This window comes from Macaca mulatta, chromosome 2 (genome assembly GCF_049350105.2).
Source record: "Macaca mulatta isolate MMU2019108-1 chromosome 2, T2T-MMU8v2.0, whole genome shotgun sequence".
In the NCBI taxonomy this organism is placed as follows: domain Eukaryota; kingdom Metazoa; phylum Chordata; class Mammalia; order Primates; family Cercopithecidae; genus Macaca; species Macaca mulatta.
In genome coordinates, this window is record NC_133407.1 from 17,854,191 (window position 1) to 17,876,480 (window position 22,290).

At 42.3% G+C, this 22,290-nt stretch overlaps 1 protein-coding gene and 1 long non-coding RNA gene across 5 annotated transcripts in view; both read right to left on the reverse strand.

The window, feature by feature from the left end:
• Positions 1-676: 676 nt before the first annotated feature.
• The window catches only part of TGFBR2 (transforming growth factor beta receptor 2), an 88,020-nt gene continuing 66,406 nt past the window's right edge, over positions 677-22,290 (reverse strand). For 3 of the 4 annotated variants that reach the window (XM_077990475.1, XM_015132323.3, XM_015132324.3), the window contains 3 exons: positions 20,780-20,921; positions 6,323-6,450; positions 677-3,413 (listed from right to left, as the gene is read on the reverse strand). In XM_077990475.1, coding sequence (XP_077846601.1) covers positions 3,234-3,413; positions 6,323-6,450; positions 20,780-20,921 — 450 coding nt within the window. In that variant the 3' untranslated portion in view covers positions 677-3,233. 4 annotated transcript variants of the gene reach the window in all.
• On the reverse strand, positions 13,405-15,018 carry LOC144339496 (uncharacterized). The gene is made up of 2 exons (XR_013414500.1): positions 14,165-15,018; positions 13,405-13,846 (listed from the first exon to the last, which is right to left on the reverse strand). It is a non-coding gene; the product is annotated as an uncharacterized LOC144339496 (long non-coding RNA).

Below are 22,290 nucleotides of genomic sequence, written 5' to 3' on the forward strand. Positions count from 1 at the left end.
CGGCTTCCCTCCCTCCCAATTATCCGAGGCAAAAATAAGTCAGCAGTGCTAAGGCTGAAACACCCTGTGCAGGCACTATGACATTAACTATTTAGAACCCAGTTGATAACTAAGAAGAAGCTACAGAATCTCTCAGATTCCAAAACAGGTAGCACGAAGTTCAGGCAGAAAATTTTGTGCACTTTGTCACAAGAAATGACCAGGAGCCAATTTCCTAAGGCATATTCATCCCACCATTCATTAAGTCGATTAAAAGCACCAAATGGATGTGGTATCTGGGTAGAAAAGGGAAGCATGGAATATGCCAAGAGCCAAGAAGACAGCCAACAGCTTGCTAGTCTGAGGAATGGAGAAAATAGAAGCAGCGGTAGAAACACTGGCTGTGACAATCCCTGTAAGAAACAGCCATGTGGATAGAGGCGGCTCCTGAGACCGTGGGAAGAGGTCTTCTGGGCATTCAGAGGGACATCATGCCAGGACGCCAGCATGGCGGGCAGGCCATGAGCAGCATGGGCTTCATCTCATATTACTGAGCTTCTGTGACTTTTTTTTTTTTTTTTTTTTTTTAAGGGGTGTGAGACTGTCAGTTGAGGAAGACAGTATGAAAAAGTTGGAGATGATTTATCTGGTGACGTTTTCTGCATAAATTGCAAAATAACCAAATGAGGCAAATGGATTTAGTTACTAGAAATGGGAACAGGAGGCAGGATGCTCACCTGAGTATTTTGCTTTATTCAATCTAATAAACATTTTATTTATATAAAAGACAAACAATGCATAGAATGAAAATAAGTGCTTGAGACTTTTGATATAAAAAGAGTATATAGCATTCACATTCCTATTTTAATAAATGAGTACAGCTGAAGTGTTCCATAAAAGAATAAAACTTTCCCTTTATGTATAGTAGTGAAAAAAGTCAGTATTTTTAGGAACTACAGAATGTTATTCCTTGGTCTTTTTTCTTGAATAAGAAAAAAAAAACATAAACAAAACAAGCCACAGTATCGTCTGACACTACATTCCAGTTTATGCTGATAACCCAGAAGTGAGAATACTCTTGAATCTTGAATATCTCATGAATGGACCAGTATTCTAGAAACTCACCACTAGAGGTCAATGAGCAACAGCGATTGGGATGGTATCGGCATGCCCTACGGTGCGAGTGGAATTTCTAGGCGCCTCTATGCTCCTGCAGCCACACTGTCTAACTCTCAGCCCACCCACACTGAGTAAGGTGCCCAGAGGTTCTGCCTAATTCCAAACTTCTGCATGTATCCTAAAAATCTCAATAAAATGAGACTTTCCAACATCCAAACAGAGCTGATATTCTCACTGCCAGTCCCTCTCTAATATTCCTATTTGGCTGAAAATAAGTAGCTTCAAAAACAGTTTTAAAAAAAGAGATTACTTGCAGCATTAACACTTCTTTGCTGATTAACATGTTTCCTATGGAGTTTCAAAGCTCATACTTTGTTCTTGTCCTTGTGGACACAAATTTCCTAACTGCAAATGGGATTTCTGTGTCCCACATTTAAGTCCTCTCTAGTAATTTCTGCAAAGGTTGGGAAGGCTGGCATGATGGAGACAACAGGAACCATGAGGAAAGCTTCTGGGAGTAAAGCGCTCTTCTCTCCAATGCAGAGGGTAAAACTATTAACATATAAGCAAAAGAAACTTGGGCTAACAGACCCTTAAAGGAGTTCCCCTTTAGTCCAATAAAAGGCCAACTTCAAATCTTAACACCAGATAAGGTAGTCAAAATCATACTATATACCCAGAGAATGACTGCTTGCATGGACATTTCTTACAAGGGACCTTGGTTAGGTGGAGATTTAATTCCTAGACTGGGGTCCAGGTAGGCAGTGGAAAGAGCTAATGTTTACAGTGAGAAGTGAGGCAGCTTTTAAATATCTCCACACCTTCACATTTTGTGAACATGGACTGGAGATCACTGAAAGCCATCTGCTCTCCTTACCTGGGGATCCAGATTTTCCTGCAAAATCTCCATGTATTTATAAAGTGGCTTCACTTTTTGAAACGCTGTGCTGACCAAACAAAACATATGTTTAGAGTGCCCAAGGTCATAGTCCTGACAATGATAGGATTGTGTAGTTGAAATCCCCTTCATTAGGCCAAACTGTGCTTGAGCAATCAGGAGCCCAGAAAGATGGAACCCATTGGTGTTTGTATAGAAAACTAGAGAACCAAGTCAAGTGTAATGAAAAAGTAAACATGATAAAGCGTAGAGTGGGGATTTGCTCCTTTTTAGAAAAGGATGAAGGCTGGGAGCAGATAATAGTAACGTAAGTGCAGGGGAAAGATGAAAAAAAAAAGAACAACTTTTCATTAGTAGATGGCGGGGCAATCGCACGGATGGGGAAATCTGTTCTGATTTTTGTGCAACTCATGAGGGTAAAAAGTGGGGCTCAAAACATTCAAGGTAGTAAAGACAGGGTAGAGTTTCTAAACTAGGTTGAGGGAAATTTCTAAACTAGCCCCCGCAGATGTGCTGCTTGCAGCTTAAATGAAAAGTCCAGGAGAAACAAGGGCACACAGGAACCCCGGGAACACTGGTTCCCAAACAGTGCCACTGTACTTAGTTCCATGGCCAGAAGAGAACTGCTAGGCAGGGAATGATTATTTTGCAAAAGCAACTGCAATGTGGTCATAGCTGGCTGTGAGACGTGCAGCCTCTTGCCTCATGCAAAGTTCCCTGTTACACAGTCGGAGAACCACTGCATGTCTGATTGTCAAATGCTAATGCTGTCATGGGTCCCTTCCTTCTCTACTTGGTTCTGGAGCTCTCCAATAAAACCAATTTCCTGGGAATACTTGATCTTTTTCCTTGTCTCTTTTCAAGGTATGGCTATATATAGAGAGATATAGACATATATAGATATATATATATATATATATATATATATAACATAGCTATTCATATTTATATACAGGCATTAATAAAGTGCAAATGTTATTGGCTATTGTAAAAATTAATCTCATTTCCTGAGGAAGTGCTAACACAGCTTATCCTATGACAACGTCAAAGGCATAGAATGCTCGATGTCACCTACTCCCTGCTGCTGTTGTTTCTGCTTATCCCCACAGCTTACAGGGAGGGGAGTGACCCCCTTGGTTTTCCAGGAAGCATCAGTTCAGCGGCAGCTTCCTGCTGCCTCTGTTCTTTGGTGAGAGGGGCAGCCTCTTTGGACATGGCCCAGCCTGCCCCAGAAGAGCTATTTGGTAGTGTTTAGGGAGCCGTCTTCAGGAATCTTCTCCTCGGAGCAGCTCCTCCCCGAGAGCCTGTCCAGGTGCTCCAGCTCACTGAAGCGTTCTGCCACACACTGGGCTGTGAGGCGGGCCTCTGGGTCGTGGTCCCAGCACTCAGTCAACGTCTCACACACCATCTGGATGCCCTGTAGTGGGAAAGAGATCCAAAGGGCACCATTAGTTGGTGGGCTCCGCGGAAGGCAAAGTGGCTTGCTGACCTGTTGCTATAGTGAGTGCAAGCAGGGTTCAAAAGTACCTGTGCATTTAACATGCGCTGACTGAGTGCCCGCCGCTGGGGGCCAGCCAGTTCCATGTGGAAAGTGGAGATTGTGCTGGGGGCGGCTGTGCTCGAAACCTACCATACTTTTTTGGCTCTGGTGCTATCTGATCACAATAGGTCCTGACAGCACAATGATCCTCTGCTGGGCTTCTGGGGTACACTAACACTCCCAACACCTGAAAATTCCCCATGCAGTGGCCCCTAATACCATTTTAACGCCTTTCTATTTAGAGAAGTTCTTGGTTCACAGCAAAATTGAGTGGAAAGTACAGAGAGTTTTCACAAAACCCCTTCCCCATACAGGCACAGCCTTCTCCACCTCGGTATCATCCGTCTGTGTGCTACATTTGTTCGAACTGATGAACTAACACTGACACATCATTATCAATCAAATGCATAGTTTACATTAGGGTTCACTCTCGGTGTTGTATATTCTATGGGTTTTGACAAATGTATAAAGACAGGTATCGACCATTATAGTATCATGCAGAATAGTTTCTCTGCCCCTCAAATCGCCTGCATTCCACTTACTCGTCCCTCCCTCCATTCCCCTACATTTCTGGCAGCCACTGATCTTTTACTGTCTCTGTAGTTTTTGCCTTTTCCGGAGTGTCATATAGCTGGGTCATATATACACTGTTCTATTTTAACAGGGCTGATTACCCCAGTCAGAGTTGTATGCAGGCATTAGCGTGGTTTCATTTTCCACAGGCCACACATTTGGTAGAGTGATTCAGTAGCAGCTTCTACGAGCTGCCAAGGATGACCTCTGGGATGCCCCATTCCTCTCCAACAACATAAGGTTGGACCCTGTGAAACAGCTGCCTTTGAGGGTCAGGCATGCTTAACTCTGCCATTTCACAGGGTTCACCCTAACTGAACCAAGGCCCCATCCAAGGAGCCCATCCAGAAGATCCGGCCCAGGAAGGTGGCAAGAGTTTTCTCTCACTGGCTTAATTTTTATTTCGCATTGCAAGTATTTTTGGTATCATTTCAAATCCTTTTTGGAAATAAAGCAGGCAGGAGTTAAGCAAATGGTCTGATACGTGGAAATAGAGCGTGCTCCTCCCAATTATAAGATCAACATTGCTAATGGGGAACCACCACACAGGTGGCTGGGAGTGGGATGGATACATCTCCAACCTACCTGGGAGAGCTGGCACTTTCTCTACTTGCTTTCTAATACGAACAACTTTCCAAACACACCTAGGAACCTCTCTCTTTCCCTCCTGACACCATGAGTTCATGATGTTAAATTAATTGCATAATTCGCCTAATTGACAGCATTGACAGATGGCCCTGTTAAGAGTAGAGTACTATTGTTGGTACACAAATAACATTTATTTTATTCTGGCACTGTAATTACAGGCAGTAAATTAAATTAAATATTAAGCATTAACTTGAAATCAATAGGGCAACAAATCTCATTATGAGAAAAAATGTATTATGCAAATTCTTTTCAGAATTTTATCATCATGAATAATGGCTTCATTACGAGAACTATACAGCAGAGGAGGCAACAGAGTTTGAAAGAAACATAACACTCCAGTACATTCTGATTTCAGAATTTATGCAAAACATTCTTACAGTTTTAGTGTCAAAGAGGATTTGCCCAAAACTCCAGCGAAGCCCGTGACCCACCACAGCCTGGTTCACCCCCGCCCCCTCCTTTATGAAGGACTTTATTAAGGTCTGTCTGCTGAAGTGGCTCTGCGCCAGGACTGGCACAGACCAGGCTTCCTGCTCCATTTGTCTTCCCGATTGTGCCTGATTTGTTGTTTCTGTTTCTTATCTGAATTTGCCTTGCCCTTAGGGAAACCTACAACTTAGCCTTAGCCTTCATGGTTGAGGGAATTCATCCAAAAGAGGCAATAAAAGGTTTTAGTCAGTAGAAAGAACAGTTTTCTCAGTGAGATAGGGTCACACAGTTCTCTCCCATTCTTCACTAAGGGCTCCTTTCTGGGTATGTCAGACATATGGCTGGTTCTGACTCACTCACAACTTATTGTTTTCTTTTTTCTCTGACCATTGCCCTCGTCAAAGTGCCCCCACACAAACAATCTGGATCAGCCTCTTTATAAGTCCAGAACGACTGCCCTGCTATGGACAGCCTTAGCTACCATTTCTTAACAAGAAAAAGTAAGGGGCCATTAGGATGTTCCCCACAGACAGATTTCTCGTTCCTTCCTGGGCATACTCCTCTTCTTTGCTTTCCTTAATTCCAGAGTGAGGAGTCAGTCTCCTCTTTCCCATGCGTGCTCACTCAGACCTCTCCCAAGTCTGTGAGCACAGTCTGCAAACACCTGTACACAGCCCGCTGCATGCCACAGTCACTTCTCAGTACAGTTGCCTGACAAACCCTGCTTGTTTGGCACGTGCTAAGTATTTCCTTATGGAACTGAAGATTCCCAGAAGAAAACATTTGGAATCCAGAGGGAATGAAATGTAAACTCCTGACGTGAAGGCCCAGGAGTAAGTAGCAAAGGCTGCAAACAAAATGTTTTAACCCAGGACCAAGGGGGCTTGGAAAATGTGACAAATGCCCTCCAAATGTCTATTCGTGAGCTCTCAGAGTATATATCAGGTGGTTGGAAGAACGTATAATAATTGGGTCATCCTCTTTATTGAAATTTTCTTTACAAACAAAATTTAACAGGGCCATAGAACACAACGGGATCTTCCCTCAGATTTAAGCTCAATATTCCAGAATTTTCTGCCACCTAAGAGGCAACTCTGGTTGAATCTTACTGACCTTTGTAAACACTCACTCCTTACCTGGTGGTTGAGCCAGAAGCTGGGAATTTCTGGTCGTCCTCGATCTCTCAACACGTTGTCCTTCATGCTTTCGACACAGGGGTGCTCCCGCACCTTGGAACCAAATGGAGGCTCATAATCTTTTACTTCTGTGAAGAAAAGCCAGCAACACAGGGTCACTGAGAATGGTGTGTGCAGCCAAAGGAAATGAGCATGGTGAGATGCCTGACTGGGGAGCATGAAGGACTAAGTAACAAATACCTCTGTGATTACTCTAAGAGCAATATTTAATAATAATGGATTAAGATAAGAAGGAAGGAGTGGTTAGGGGAAGGGCTAGAGAAGTATTCAATAAATGATTGCTGATAACTTAAAATGTGCTAGGTGTTATGCTGGGGGACAGAGTGGACAACAAAATAGAGAGGGTCACGGAGCTTACGTTTTAACACAGGCATTCTCTACAGGGTGATACGGCACCAAAAGGGTAAAATTGGTTCTTGGGAAGTGGAAAAATCTTATGTATTACAACAGTTTGTAAGCCTCCAAAGGCTCAGAGTATACAAAGAGATTTAAAATGTGGTATTAAATTTCATGCAGGTATTGAGGCATAAAAAGGAATGAAACTCTGGCACATGCTACAACATGGATGAACCTTGAAGACATTATGCTAAGTGAAATAAGCTAGACACAAAAGGATAAATATTGTATGATTCCTCTTATATGAAGTACCTTGAACAGGTATATTCAGAGACAGTATAATGGTGGTTGTCCAGGGGGCAACCTGGGAAGAAGGGGGTATGAGAAGTTATCCTCTAAAGAATTTCAGTTGAGCAAATGAAAAAGTTACAGAAAAATGAATAATGGTGATGGTTGTAGAGCACTGTGAATGTACTTAATGCCAGTAAATTGAACCCTTAAACATGGTTAAGATGGTAAATTTTATATTATGTCTATTTTGCTACAGAAAAACATCATGGAGAGTAGTGATTAGAAAAAAGTTGTCTATAGGCCAGGTGCTGTGGCTCGTGTCTGTAATCCCAGTACTTTAGGAGGCTGAAGGAGGATTTCTTGAGTCCAGGAGTTTGAGACCAACCTGGACAACATAGTGAGATCCTCTATCTATACAAAATAAAAAACAAAACAAGCAAACAAAAAAAGTTGTTTAAAAAGGCTCCTTATGATATCACTGATTTTAAAAAAGGTTGAGAAATGCTGTTTTAGTGGGAAGACAAGGGACAGATTAACAACGTTAACAACATTTTAAAAAGATTTTTAAAAATTTTAAAATTTAAAAATTTTCCTCAGATGGTATATTCAACAAAGAAAATGATAAAGGAGGAGGTAACCCTTCACCAGGGCTTCAGGCTTCAACTAAGGTCAAATTCTTTATGAAAACTTCCTTGAACATCCTTAGAATCGATCTTGGTTAAATATCCTGGGCAGGGCTCTATTGTTGCATGTACCCTATTTTATTTAATATATTCACCTGCTTATTTTTCTCACCTAACTGGACTGTGAGCATTTGGGTGCAAGTTGAGTCCCTTTCTCATTCTTGCATTCTTGGTGCCAATTGAAAGGGTATCCCATGCCAAAAGGCTGTCAACAGATGCTTTGTTGAGTGAGTGAATGAATGAATGAATGAATCTTAAGATTCTCTCCAAAGTGGCCGTGCATAAACTCTGGCCGAATATTAAAACAAAACACCAATTTAAATGAGCAGATTAATATAGTGTAAACAGAGCACAGGACAGTTAAAAAGACAGAAAACATCGCAGTACTAAAACATGTCTGGGCTGAAAGGAGAGACTGGGCTGAATTCAACACTTTTCTCCAAAGTAAGTTGGATCTTTGGCCTTTAGCTTCAAAATAATCTTATGTAATGAGTAAAAGTTTCAATAAATTTGCACTTTTAGGTAACGAAGAAGCTTTCATGGCAGGATGACATTTTGAAAAGGGATGGCTTGTTTTTGTTCTTTGTTTCATTTTCTTTTTTCCCCTTTTCCAGAACTCTGCTTGAATATTTATCTTTTTCAGCTTCACCCAAATAGTAGAGCTGCCAGGACATTTTCTTTTTTATAGTTTTAAATACAGGGGAATGTGGGATGAAGGCCTCCCATCATATTAAGACAAACCACAAACTATCCTCCTGTGTGTCAATGCTTTCGCCTTCAAGTGCCCAAGCACTTAATCCACACTGCTCTTGGATGAGATCCGAACTGTGATTTGCATAGTATTTACACTCTTATTTTTTTCTTTCATTCCCTATCTTCAACCAGACTGTAAATGCCTAAGGCACAAGGCAGTGGCTGAATTTGATGTCTTTCAGTTATCTGCTCAGTGCCTAAAACTGTGCCTTATACCTAGTAAGAATTTAATAAATATGAGGTGGGTTGAATTCAAGCAAAAGAGAAAACTGAGAATCAGATCTAGTTCCCAGTAAGTGTTTACTCTCACGTACTTCTTCTCTTCTATAAAATGAATAGACTGAACTGAGCTACCTCCTCTTCAGATTTATCTTGTAATCCAACCTAATCAAATGTGATGCCTCTTTGATACATACCATGAGATATATGTACTACCATATAATAGTAAAGGATAGGATTTGAATATGATATAAATTGTTCTTTAGATAAGGTACAGTCCATAGACCTTCCATCTTCAATTATTTTGGCTTCTGTAGCAGTTGTAGTTGGTGCCTGCCGAGGTCCCCTTCACCAAGGTAGGGCCAGCAGCCCATAGTTGCCACAGGTGTTGGTTCATAAGGGCTCACACCTTCACCCTTTTCTGGGGGATTGCCCTTGGCCAATGGGAGTTGCCTATCCTGGAGATTCCTGGACATGACCGCCTTACTCTCAGAGGCAGCGTATAGCCAATGACAAATTAATGTTGAAGTTTAACAGTCCAATTCTCTTGGCTCTTGGTGGGTAACTACGGTGCAATTCACGCTTTCCAGAGCTTTCTATGAGATCAAGCTGAGGTTAGACCTCTCTTGAACTACAAGTTCACTTAACTCCTTCCATGCTTCTTCCTGCTTCTCTTACTTCTGTCTCGTGAGAGCTTATCCTCAATAAATCATTGCACAAAAGTGTGTCAGACTCCACTTCTAGTAAAGCTGGTCCGATACAGCTTTCTCCTCTCTCCCTAGGCCTTTGTCTCAGTGAATCTGCACCATCTGACTGTAGTTGCAAAGCTACCCTGGGGAAGCCTTGATGTAGCTCCTTCTTGTGAAGGTGAAATTACTAAACCAGGAAGAACATTCTGAATCTCACATCGTATTACTGTTACTCTGATGAAACTCCTTTGCCTTTCCAGGAAGCTTTCATGCTTTTTCCTTTCTACGAAGCATTTCAGAGAGTTCTTTCTCCTCTGACTATCAACAACAATCCCTATACTCATGGTCAGAAGTGACAGAGGAGGACATAACGAACACCAGAGGAGGAAAATGTTGAGATCAGAATAGACCCCAGCTGTCAATCTCATGGCTGACAGTCCTTGAGAACAAAGAAAAAGTCTTTGTCCTTGAGACTAGAAACCCAGAGCCAATTCCTTTCAAGTCCTAATCTTCCAAGTTACATAAACTATAGAATTTATTGTAATTTTTTTATAGGTACTCTGTGGATCAAAGCAAGTTTCCATGGGGAATGAGAGAAGATGGCACTAGGCGTATTTTTACTTAGAGAACAATTAATGAATGCTATTTTAGAAAGGAAGACAAAGGCAATAATCCCTTCCCAGAACGAAGAGACTTATAAATAGGTTACTTCCTATTTTTCCTAAAATCTTGGAAAGTTGTGAGATTCCCTAATATTCCCAAGGGATACAAGGCCTGCTTCCCATCTTTGAGTTATGGGTAAATTTCACAAGGAAGGGAGGTCATGGGTAGTCTGAGAGGTGCTGGCAAAGGGACTGGCTCCTTGTGCCCCACTGAGAGAATTTATGGCTCTTCTGATTCCTCCTAAGCTTAAAATAGACAAGTCTGGTGAGGGACGATCATCATTTGACCCAAACTGTCATACTCTAATCCTTTATTATTAGTTTTTCAGATTAGGAGTAGGGATGGGGATATGCAGTGTGTGCATGATTTAGGCTGACCTTTCTTTAACTTCTGAAAAATGTCCTATTTGTGTAATATAGATTTACCAAAACAGTTAAACGCATGTTTGCTTTTTTCTTTCTAATTATGGATTTTTTCAATTCTTCTTTCTTTACCCTTCTCTCTCATTTTGGACATCCTACTCCTAAGCCCCATTTTTTTTTTCTCATGTCCTGCAATGTGTAGGAAGACGGTTTAATGTTTAGCAGTGTGTATACATGTGGCTCTCAGTTAACAACTTTGATATTCAATTGCAGTGATCAGGCAACGTTGCTCGTTTTTCCTTCTATGGCCATCAAGGCAATGCCATTCTCAGGGCCTCCATTAGGACTGGTAGGATGACCATGTAACATGGAGGCCATTCCCTCCTGGAGGGCATTTCTTAATTGTTCCTCAGTTCTAAGTGTCCCTCAGAATGCCTCGGATATTTGCTTTGACTCAGCAGAAGAAGGGGGAGAGGGTGGCCAGAGCCAGCCTGAACCCTGTGAGAGGAGGGAGAAAGCAGAAAGTCCTCTGTCAGTCAGGTGGGTACCAATGGTCTTTCCTAGGATGAGACCTCCTGTAACAGAACCCAGGCAGTCCTGGGGAACTGGACAGAGCTGGTGATTGGCAACGAGTTGATGGCCTGAGACCTTGGACACTCCAACTTTTTCCCCAGGGTTTCAGGCAGCTGGGACTGGGATGTTTAATCCACTCTGGCAAATGAGCACTTCTCAATCTATTTTTTATAAAAGCCCAGATGTTTTGCCCTCACTTCATTGGGAATAAAGGCTTTGGTAAAATACAGTAGAAATGAATTACAAGAAAAATGAATCCCACTTGAGTGTTGTGGCAACATCAAACTGCTATTAAAGGTACTAAACACATCTTGGTTTCTGTCCTTATATTGCAAATCTGAAACAGAGAGTTTGAGGACCAGCACCTTCCAAAGACCACATGTGGGGCAACATTGCTTTAAATGCTTCCTAAGAAATGTGAGATGCATTTTGACACAGGAGAAATGAATACAAGTTATTAAATGTATTTTAAGGGTTTCAAATGAGTCAGAGAAAGATTACTGAAAAAGTCTTCAAAGACGGGATCCAACATCCTCATGTTACAGTTGAGAAAACTGAGGCCCAAAGAGTGCACTGGATTCCAGGAAGAGCATTTAGAATTGCACACTGTATTACTGTTACTCTGAAGAAATTTGCCTTTGCCTTTTTAGGAAGCTTTCATGCTTGCTCATCTCTGCCAAGCATTTCAGAGATTTCTCCCCTAACCAGAGCAAGTACAGCTGGGGCAGTCCCTGGTATGAACACGCCCTTCCCAAATGTGACAAGGGTGCCCCTCCCTGCCTTGATGGGGCCCTCTTTAGCATATAACCTTGAGAAGGGGAACCTTATGGGGTCTGCCGGATGGTTATTTGTAATTTCTAAACAAGCTATGCAAAAAAACAATGACAAAGAGCAGCCCTCTCCTTAGCTGGTGTTATGTACCCACATTAAACCCAAACACTTGTCCTTTCTGGGTTTAGGGAAGTAGATGTGACTGGTGGCGGAGGTGAGGTAAGGATGAGAATCTCATTTTAACCACAGGCATCAGATCAGGGCATAGTTGGCAATAGAATTAATGCAGTTCCTCTTTGCACATTTGATCAAATGATGTTTGACCGTGGGCCTCTCTCTTGTGAAGAACTGCATAGACAGTAAGTTCAGGAGCATGTGAGATGAGTCCAGAGAAAATGTTATACCTGGCTAACCTGTAATAAGAACCACTTTTTTAAAAAAATTGGAATTGCCTCTAAGAAAAAAGTGAAGGGCTTAGAGAGTAATGACTGAGTTTAGCACTTAAAAAGTGGAAGAGCTAACAATATGCATTGCAAGTATTATTTTGTTGTTGTTGCCCTGACTCCTTTAAAAAGTAGATATGAGGACTTTGAAAAGAGATGTCAAGAGTTTGTGCCTCACTTCCTATATCCACAAAATAAGAAGAGTCACATGTGCCCTCCAACGTTATTCAGTGTGATGCTGCAAGGCCAGCTGCACCACCACCTCCCAACCCCATCGCAATGGCCCTTCCGGTTAGGCTGGCCCAGCTCCAGGAAGAACAGGCGAGGAGGGCTGGGGAGTGAACCCTCCCAGCTCGGCCTGGAGCAGCCCTCCAGCAAAGACTGATGGGAGTTGGAAAGATAAACACCCAGCTTCCTTTAAGTCAGGTGGTATGACACTGAGGTGTGTGTTCTATACCGCCCGTAGTTATACTCCAGTTGCCCACAGTGGTAACTCACTTGATAAGATATCCTTTACTGGTTTCCTTCCCTCTCCTGACTCATTTCCTCATTCTCTTACTGGCATTTCCTGCAATCTCTTCCCAACTAAACTACTTGCACTCAAATTCTTGTTCCAGGGTCGGAGGCACTCCACCCAAGACATATGCCTACACAGCAGAATTAGTTCATCAAACCAAGTCTTTGTCTCACCCTCAGACTGTTTCTGAAGCCAGATGGACAGGGCTGAACACCTCAGAATTTCCCTGAGTGCCTCAAACAGCATCTTTTCTAAAAAAAACCTCTTTATTTCACTGCTTGAGAACAACTTTCTCTTCCTTCCATCTCCCTCCTGCCACCTCTCCCTGCAGCCCTTTCGCTGACGGAAGCCACCCACAACTGCCTGGCCCTCGCAGCTTCTTTTAATTTGTCTCAAAAGGCTCCTCAGAGAAAACCATGCTTGCCTGTCTCTTCCCAGTTCCGCAACACTCAGAGAGCAGGTCTCTGGGACCGCAATGGTATTCCTCGGAAAGTCAGCATCTGGTGCACAGCTGTTGTTTCGACTGTAGTCCCAACATAACAGGGCAGCAAAGTGGTTGATGCTTTTCTCCAAAGCAGTACCCCCGAGTCTTCATATCTGCTTTCCAAACTGTGCTCCCTCGAAAATCCAGGAAAATGAAGTGTTTCAATCCTGGTCTCTCCTCAGCCCTCTTTCCAACGCCTCCTTTTTTTTCTCTCTCTTTCTTGCCCCTCCCCCTTCCCTTTCTTTTTGGTTCATTTGCACTTCTTTTTTTTTTTTTTTTCCATCTTACAAGACTCAGCAACTTGACAACACGCTAAGGAGCCCTTCTTGGAGTTGTGTTACTCCTCGTTAAATACTTGCTTAGCTGGCTGCTATGTGTCAGCTTCTATTCGAAGGCCTCAATGCCAGGGATGTGGAAGTCAGTGGGCTTGTGGGCCAGTTTGGCTGGGGATGACGAGAGTATTGTGCCTGCTGTGTTCACCAAAGGGGTCCTGAACGGGAGCACCTTCACCCGCCTTCCACACAACACACAAACACTTGTATGAACACCAGACAGACTGAAAGCCTGGGCCAGAGGCTTCTTTGTAAGAGAACCCCTCTCCAGTTCTGTTCTTGCTGAGCGGCGACTTCGTGAAGAAGCTTTTCTCCTTCTTCATAAAACAGTAACACACCAGTCACCTCCTCCTGTCTTGTTCTTTTTTTTTTTTTTTTTTTTTTTTGAGACGGAGTCTTGCTGTGTAGCCTGGGTTGGAGTGCAGTGGCCGGATCTCAGCTCACTGCAAGCTCCGCCTCCCGGGTTTAGGCCATTCTCCTGCCTCAGCCTCCGGAGTAGCTGGGACTACAGGCGCCCGCCACCTCGCCTGGCTAGTTTTTTGTATTTTTAGTAGAGACGGGGTTTCACGGTGTTAGCCAGGATGGTCTCGATCTCCTGACCTCGTGATCCACCCGTCTCGGCCTCCCAAAGTGCTGGGATTACAGGCTTGAGCCACCGCGCCCGGCCTCCTGTCTTGTTCTTACTTCAAACAATTCTGAAACATTTGTGTTCTTTTCTTTCTTTTGTATTCTTTCAGAGGATTAAAATGTCTGAAATGACAGCCTCTTTCATTATCTATCCCCCAAGTCTATTTTTCTTTCTAAAATCATCCCACCCACCCCACCCAACTCCAACATTATATTACGTACCTCTTTGTTCATTACCTGTCACTAAAATACTGGCTCTTCACTAGACTTCCTGTCTCTCGAAGAAAGACACTGCTTTTTAAACTACAGTATCCCTGGCATTTTAAATAATGCCTGCGACACAAGAGGTACTCAGTAAATAATTTTTGAGTGAATGAATGAATAAATGTATCTTTAGGGAAATAAAGGCAAAGCAGTTATCTCAAATTTTAAGGCATCAATACTGTGACATGCTACACAAATTAACAGCCTTGGGGTCTGTTAACAGGGATTCACCCAGAGAAGTGAGGCTATCACTGAATGTTCCTCAAACATGTGATTGTCTCCTCAGCTTCTGCTGGAAAGGCTTCGTATCAACTGCCAGGATGCACAGAGTAGCTCTGACTATCCTATCCACACTGCTCATAGGAATCACAGCTACTATTTTTAGGGGCAGGGCTGGGGACGGAGTCTCGCTCTGTCGCTAGAGTGCGGCGGCGTGATCTAGGTTCAAGCAATTCTCTGCCTCAGCCTCTTGAGTAGCTGCGACTACAGGCGCCTGCCACCATGCCCGGCTAATATTTGTATTTTTAGTAGAGATGGCGTTTCACTATCTTGGCCAGTCTGGTCTTAAACTCCTGACCTCATGATCTGCCCGCCTTGGCCTCCCCAAGTACTGGGATTACAGGCGTGAGCCACTGCACCCAGCCATAGCTACTATTTTTAAAACATGTTCTGCATTGGCCAGGCTAGCAGTATACCTGCAATACTACGGCCAGTGAGCTACAGAGTCAGACAACAGGGCTTTGATTCCTGGCTCCACAACTTTCGCACTTCCTGAGCCCTCAGTTTTCTTGTTGTAAAATGGGATTCGTAACAGTACACACCTAAAAGAGTTTTGGTAGATTAAATGAGTTGATGTCTGGGGCAAGTGCTCAAGAAGTGGTGGTTATTCCTTTATGGCTTTATCTGGACCAAATGTACTTTCAACATGAAGCCGTTCTCTCTGACCAGCCTCTTTACCTAACTGCAGCACATCTCCCGAGCTCCCTGGTAGAATTTTGTGCTAAATGAAGCTGTACCACCTGGCTTTTGAAGAGCTCTATTATCATCTGTTTATGTTTTCTCATCTGATAAAAGTGAGGCTTCTCCAGTGTAGTGCTGTTCTTTCTGTTTTCCCTGTGCTCCCTTGCAGTGAGGAGTGATTGGCTGATAAAGAAGTAACTCAGAAGGATGTTCCAGAGTCTTCCTCTTCCTTCAAGAACTGACCTAACTCTCATTCCCTGACCCTAACACTGCACTCCCTGTAGCCAACCTGGGCGTTCAGTCCCTTGACCTCACTGCTTTCCCTTCCTAAGCATTTATCACAACTGAACCACACTTGCCCGTTAAAAACAGTCTAGTTAAGTGTTCCAGTGCCAGTAAATAGCATGAGACAAAGCCTGGAGGTGAGACCTAAAAGACTTTCATCACGATGAACTGATGAACACAGAATGAGAATGTGGCGTGGAGGTGAGCTTGGAGCCTTAATATCCATGTTTATGAGTCACTTAAAGGCAGGAGACACGGGACTTCACAGTTTTCTGTGAAATTGTCCCTAATCCTTGTATCCTACTTCATTCAGTTAGATCTTCTGCTACTTAGAACATTTTTCTTCAAGTAGTGAATAGTGTAATGTCAACATCCAAGAAAGTAAAACAAATAGTCACTTCTGCAACAGCTCATTAACAATTGATAATGGAGAGGTTAATGTTCCATAGCTTAAAAAAGTATCAGTACAACTGGGGACTCTCTCAGTATCGGATGGGGTGCTATATCCATATTACCAATGGCAGTCATCCTAAGAAATTCAAGGAGGCTCATTTACCCTCCTTCAGCGGGTAGATCCACTACACTTGCCATGTAGATTAGCTGTTTTCACTGGAGACTTGGATCCCACCATCCTTCTGCACACAGTTGAGGTGGATCATACCTCTTGAGTAGGCTTCCCTGTAGGTGCTTGGTAGCTGGCTCGATGGGCCAGATCATAAGCCTTTTGTGTCACAGAAGTGGCCCCGATCCATGATCCCACAGCACACAGACTCAGAGCCTACAGAGAAGATGACCCTGGAGATCTGGTTCCCTTTACTGTCCATCTATGATTCATCATACAAAGGTAAGCATATTCCACATTTCCTTTTTTGAAATAAGACTGCTGATTTTTTAAAAAGTGGTAATTACATATGTTGTACTGCAAACTGCAGAAGTTCAAACTTAAGGAAAGACCTTTTACATCCTTCCCTCTTCCTTGTATCTTAAAATTAAAGTCTAACATCAAACAGGGGGATTCATTATTTATTTAATTTGTAAGGTAAGAAACTTATCTGCATGTGTAAGTTTTTGAAAAAGAAGGGAGAAGAAACAAACAACTATTTCCTGTAGACTGTAAGCCTCTTGAGGTCAAAACCTGTCCTTCCATCTATGTTTCTACAAAAGCTACAGTTGGGACAACATCAAGATGCATGCAGTTGGAGGGAATCCATCTGTCTTCAGGCTTCGTACACTTTCCAGAGGACTTTTTGAATGTAAAAGAAAAGCCCCTGAAACTAAGACTAGACTGAAAATATGTCTTTAAGGTTTTTGAGACACACCAAAAAGAAAGCAACAAACAAAAATCACTAATGCTTTTAAAAGAAGAAGTCAAGGTGGGAGAAGGAGCTTACTACGTGAGTTCACATACTTAATCAAGCGAAGGGCTTTGTGTCAGGACGAACATGAGGATGGATAAATAACCCTGGTGTCTGCAGCCTGAGCGAAGATGGGAGAAACAGGACTGTGGGCTTAAGATCAAAGGAAATGAGAACTGGGATGGCCTCTTTCTGGTTCCCCAGGGCTGTCTGTTCTTATCCTAAGGTTATAAAAGATTTTTTGAGACTAGCTGAATAAACCAGATCCTGTTCCTTCCTTGGGAAAACTTGTTTATACTGTAACTGTTTTTAGACCTCGTAAAAGTTGGTGAACTTCTTCCTCATTAGCTTAAATTTTTCCACACTCAGCAAATATCAACAGGCAAGGGTTTTAGTCAGTGATAACAATGAAAGCTGGGAGCTCACCTAGGGCCTTAATAAGCTGGCTGCACTGACAGAGGGAAAGACAGAGACACAATCTCCCGCTCATGTTTATAGAATAACAGGGCTGAAAGGATAGGGAACGATACTGAAATCTAGGTAAATTTATTCTGACAGTGACAACAGCATTGTCTCTGACACAACTCATACCCGGCTTAAGATTCATTTTGGAACTGTCAGAGCTTTCAAGCAGAAAATTATTCTCAGTGGCTGAAACTTGGTTAAACAAATTTCACTGTGCAAGGAAAAACAAAGTTAACTTTTGGAAGTGTTTTGGGGGAAGAAACCTTGGTCAAGAAACTAGAAAATGACTATGTCAGCTAGATAGGAAGTGCCATCCCCATGCCGGGGTCTCAGGAAAACACATGAGGTTCAGCAGCAGGCAGGATGGGAGGGGGTGACCTAGACCCACGCTGGAGAATTGGCTCTGCATATTCTGAACAGGATGAAGAATCAGAGCCAGCAGTGGTGCCAACTGAAAAATGCTGGGTAGTTTGGACCAGTGACCCAAGCTGTGGCAACCTGAGCAACAAAATAAATAATGACAATACTGGATATCCATATAATAAAATAAACATCCAAAATCCCCTGCTGATATAAATACATAATTAGTAAACAAAGAACAGGGGATGGTGACAGAAGAGGCAGATCTTTCTTAAAGTAGAATGCATATTAATAAATGTAGAAGAAACAAGAAAAATAGAAAATCTTCCTTAAGCAAGCATTATAGTAATAATTATTATAGGCACGAATTAGTCACAGATCGTCAAATTAGTGGGTAAATTATGAAGAAGAAAGTTCTAAATAGGTATTTAGTACTTGCTAAATTTTGCTCAAATTTTAAATTTTGCTAAATTTGGCTTAAGTTTGCTAAACAGGTATATAGTATCTTTAGAAACAGGTCAAAGGGATGTATTACTTACAAATGGACAAATAGTATTTTTTACAGAGGAGAAACCAGCAGGTCCAAGAGACCAAATGTAACATTAGTCATCAGACACATGGACCAAGAGACCAAATGTAACATTAGTCATCAGACACATGGACCAAGAGACCAAATGTAACATTAGTCATCAGACACATGGGCATCTTACTCCCCCTGATATGACACAATGAAGACAGGCACACTCTCGTTTCTGTGGTAATTTTGCCCAAAATATGTAATCTCAACAAATCATGAGAAAACATCAGTGAAACCCAAAGTGAGAGACAGTCTAAATAACTGTTTGAAACTTTTCACAAGTGTCACGGTCATAAAAGACAAAAAAAGGCTGAGGAACTGTCACAAGGTCAAGGAGACTAAGGAGGCGTGCACATGAGATCAATGCGGGATCCTAGACTGGACCCTGTTTCAGAACAGAACATTACTGGGGACTTGGAAGTACAGATAGGTATATGGATTAATTAAGAACACTGAACCCAGGCTAATTTGCTGTTTTTGACAGCCATACTATGGTTTAGGTTAGATATTAACAACAGGCAAAGTTGAGTGAAGAGTATATAGAAACTCCACTAGTTTTGCAACTATTTTGTAAGTCTAAAATTATTACAAAACAAAAAGTTAAAAATGGAATGGAGGCCAGGCACGGTGGCTCACGCCTGTAATCTCAGCACTTTGGGAGGTCAAGGCAGGCAGATCATGAGGTCAAAAGTTCGATGCCAGCCTGATCAACATGGTGAAACCCTATCTCTACTAAAAATACAAAAATTAGCTGGGTGTGGTGGTGCGTGTCTACAATCTCAGCTACTCAGGAGGCTGAGCCAGGAGAATCACTTGAACCCAGGAGGCGGAGGTTGCAGTGAGCCAAGACTGAGCCACTGCATTCCAGCCTGGGTGACAGAATGAGACTCTGTCTTTAAAAAAAAAAAAAAAAAGGAATGGAGTTAGTTTGGCTTCATTTGGCAGCCAACCAGGATGAACTTGGGTGCACAGATTTCTCAGGTGAGACCTAAGACCCTTTCTCACCTGAGAAATAAAGAAGGACATGAATAGAAACACACAGTGGACAGGAGACAGCAAAAGGCAGTTCTAGTTCAATGAAAGCTTGTGCTGGGCTGCTTTCATTGGACAAGCATGCCAGAATTCTGTTGCTTTATGTGTCATTCATCTGCCCTCCACGGTACTGAGAAGAGTCAGGAAAGGGTATAGTAATGTACACCTTAACTGTTCTTGTCTCTTGGACACTAGGGGACAACACTTCCTAGAATAGCCTCACCCTGGCACCCCAGATGTTTGTTGCTCATCCTATCTACAGGTTCACGGTCAATAGTAGTAACAGCCTCTAAAGTGAAAAGGACTCAGCATACAACCTGCAAAGAAGACATAGCAGAGGGCATCTGGGAGGCTACGACAGTGTGTTCAGGGAAAAATGATCCTAATAGAAAAACAAACAGTAGGTGGCTGAACTTGGGGAGAAAAAGAGCAAGCCAGCTGGACACCTTGGGCTTTTCAGGAGAAAAGTAGGCCTCCCAATCAGTCTTGCAGGCTTAAGCAGCGAAAGGACAGCTTTCCTCAATAACCTCTTCACTAGAATTTTCAAAACCTAAACAAATATCTCAAACAATGATTTTCTTTTTTTGCCCAATAAAAGAATGTCATGTCCATAAAACTAAATTTTGAATCAAATCCTTTTCCCAGACATAATTCTGAAAAACCTTAAAACACAAAGTAAAAGAAATCAGATGCTTATCTGAATATCATCCTATGATCATTAGAGGTAATTCTTACACATTTTATTAGTATTCATCTCTTGCCAGATATTTAAATAATTGTGAAGAGATGTGTCAAGAGAAGAGTAATTATACAAAGCTTTATAAAAGGAGATACAAAGCTTTATGCTCTAAATGTGGCTTTCGGTTTAAAAACCTAGGCTGTTTAGCACAACCCCAAATAGTTCTGGGATGGTTGCATAATATCAGATCTCAAGTAGCTCTAATAACTGCTTTGTAACCCCTGGAATAATGAAGCAACACAGGATCTTTTTTTTTTTTTTTTTTTTTTTGAGATGGAATCTCGCTCTGTCGCCCAGGCTGGAGTGCAGTGGCCGGATCTCCACTCACTGCAAGCTCCGCCTCCCGGGTTCACGCCATTCTCCTGCCTCAGCCTCCCGAGTAGCTCGGACTACAGGCGCCCGCCACCGCGCCTGGCTAATTTTTTTTTTTTTTTTTTAGTAGAGACAGGGTTTCACAGCGTTAGCCAGGATGGTCTCGATCTCCTGACCTCGTGATCCGCCTGTCTCGGCCTCCCAAAGTGCTGGGATTACAGGCGTGAGCCACCGTGCCCGGCCAACACATGATCTTATTTTGAAGACAAGTTTACCACTACACAGTGATGCTGGTCCATACCTACCTCCCACCGCATTACAGCGCGATGTCATTTCCCAGAGCACCAGAGCCATGGAGTAGACATCGGTCTGCTTAAAGGACTCTACATTCTCCAAATTCATCCTGGATTCTAGGACTTCTGGAGCCATGTATCTTGCAGTTCCCACCTATAGCAAAAACAGACAGTGAGGCCCATCATTTAATTCCAGCTGCATTTTTATTTTCACAATATAGCTGATAGTGGCTCCTGACATGTGCAAAGGATTTTTTTACAAAAATCACAGGGCTGTTTTAAAGAATGAGAAATGCACAGAAAGGTACAGGTAGATGGTTATTTTTTAAGAGATGTTCTCTCCCTGAAAACGCTCTAAAGACTATAAACAAAGCATGCCAAAATAGGCAAGTGCCAAACCCCAGAGCTGCCTTATCTAACCCCATGACTTGTGTCATCACATTTTTCAGTAACATCCTTACAGATAACCTGAGAGACAACATTTGTGGTATTTTAAATGTTTATTTTTGCTTTTCAAAATTAAGTTTATTTTTTTATTCCTGAAGCTCCACGACTTATGGTAAAAATAATAACTGCTATCAGTTTTGATCACTTCAGGACTGAGTCTTAATCTTTATTTATCCCATGGCACATTCCAGTGTGCAAAGGATATAGTACCATTGCATATCATCTCTACTAAATTAAATTGTATAAAAGCATTTTCACAGTAAAAGACCAAATCTGGATCACTTTATAATTTTCACGTGTGGGCCATGTAGTTTTATTTTGACTTTTAGGCCTGTGCTAATCTCTATGACTGATAATATGCAAACGTGGGATCCATATGAAAAAGGAAAAAAATATTCCAGGGAATGGATCACTTAAATATTTAGTATTGTAGTATGTATAGACTGACTAAATAACAATAAAGTCCTGCCTTCCCAAGGATCTAGGGAAGCCGAGTGAGTTGATATTATCATTCCAAGGAATGTTTCTCATTGGCATGTATTAGAAACAGTTTTTCTTCTCAAGAGGTCATTGCATGGCTCATTACTCTGGCACATTAGGCTGCCCATGTTTCGATGTTTACCTCAACACTGTGTGTGCTGCCATGGACACAGGGCTGACTGAGCAGTAACCATATGCTTCAGAGTGTGTCCTGCCACCTGGCTAAAGAAGACAGTGCTGCTCTCCACAGACTCCACTGTGTGAAAACACTGGGCTTGTCATTTATAAGATGTTGTGGTGATTTCTAATCACCTTCCGATAGTTTCTTAGCCAAAAACATTTCCATTTTAATCTGTGAGAGTGCTTCAAGAGCGGAAGCGCTCACTCAGTTGACAAGTACTTATTTTACTTTCAATGTTCGAGGCATTGTGCTAGGTATCTTGGGTGACCATGTGGATGTAGATTTGGACTTCAGGGAGATCCATGACATTATTAATAGGCCTTCCACGACCCTATTAATACAAAGAATCATACAAAGAAACCAACACAACTACAGCTAATATAGAGTAGAAAGGACTGAGTACAACCATAAGAGA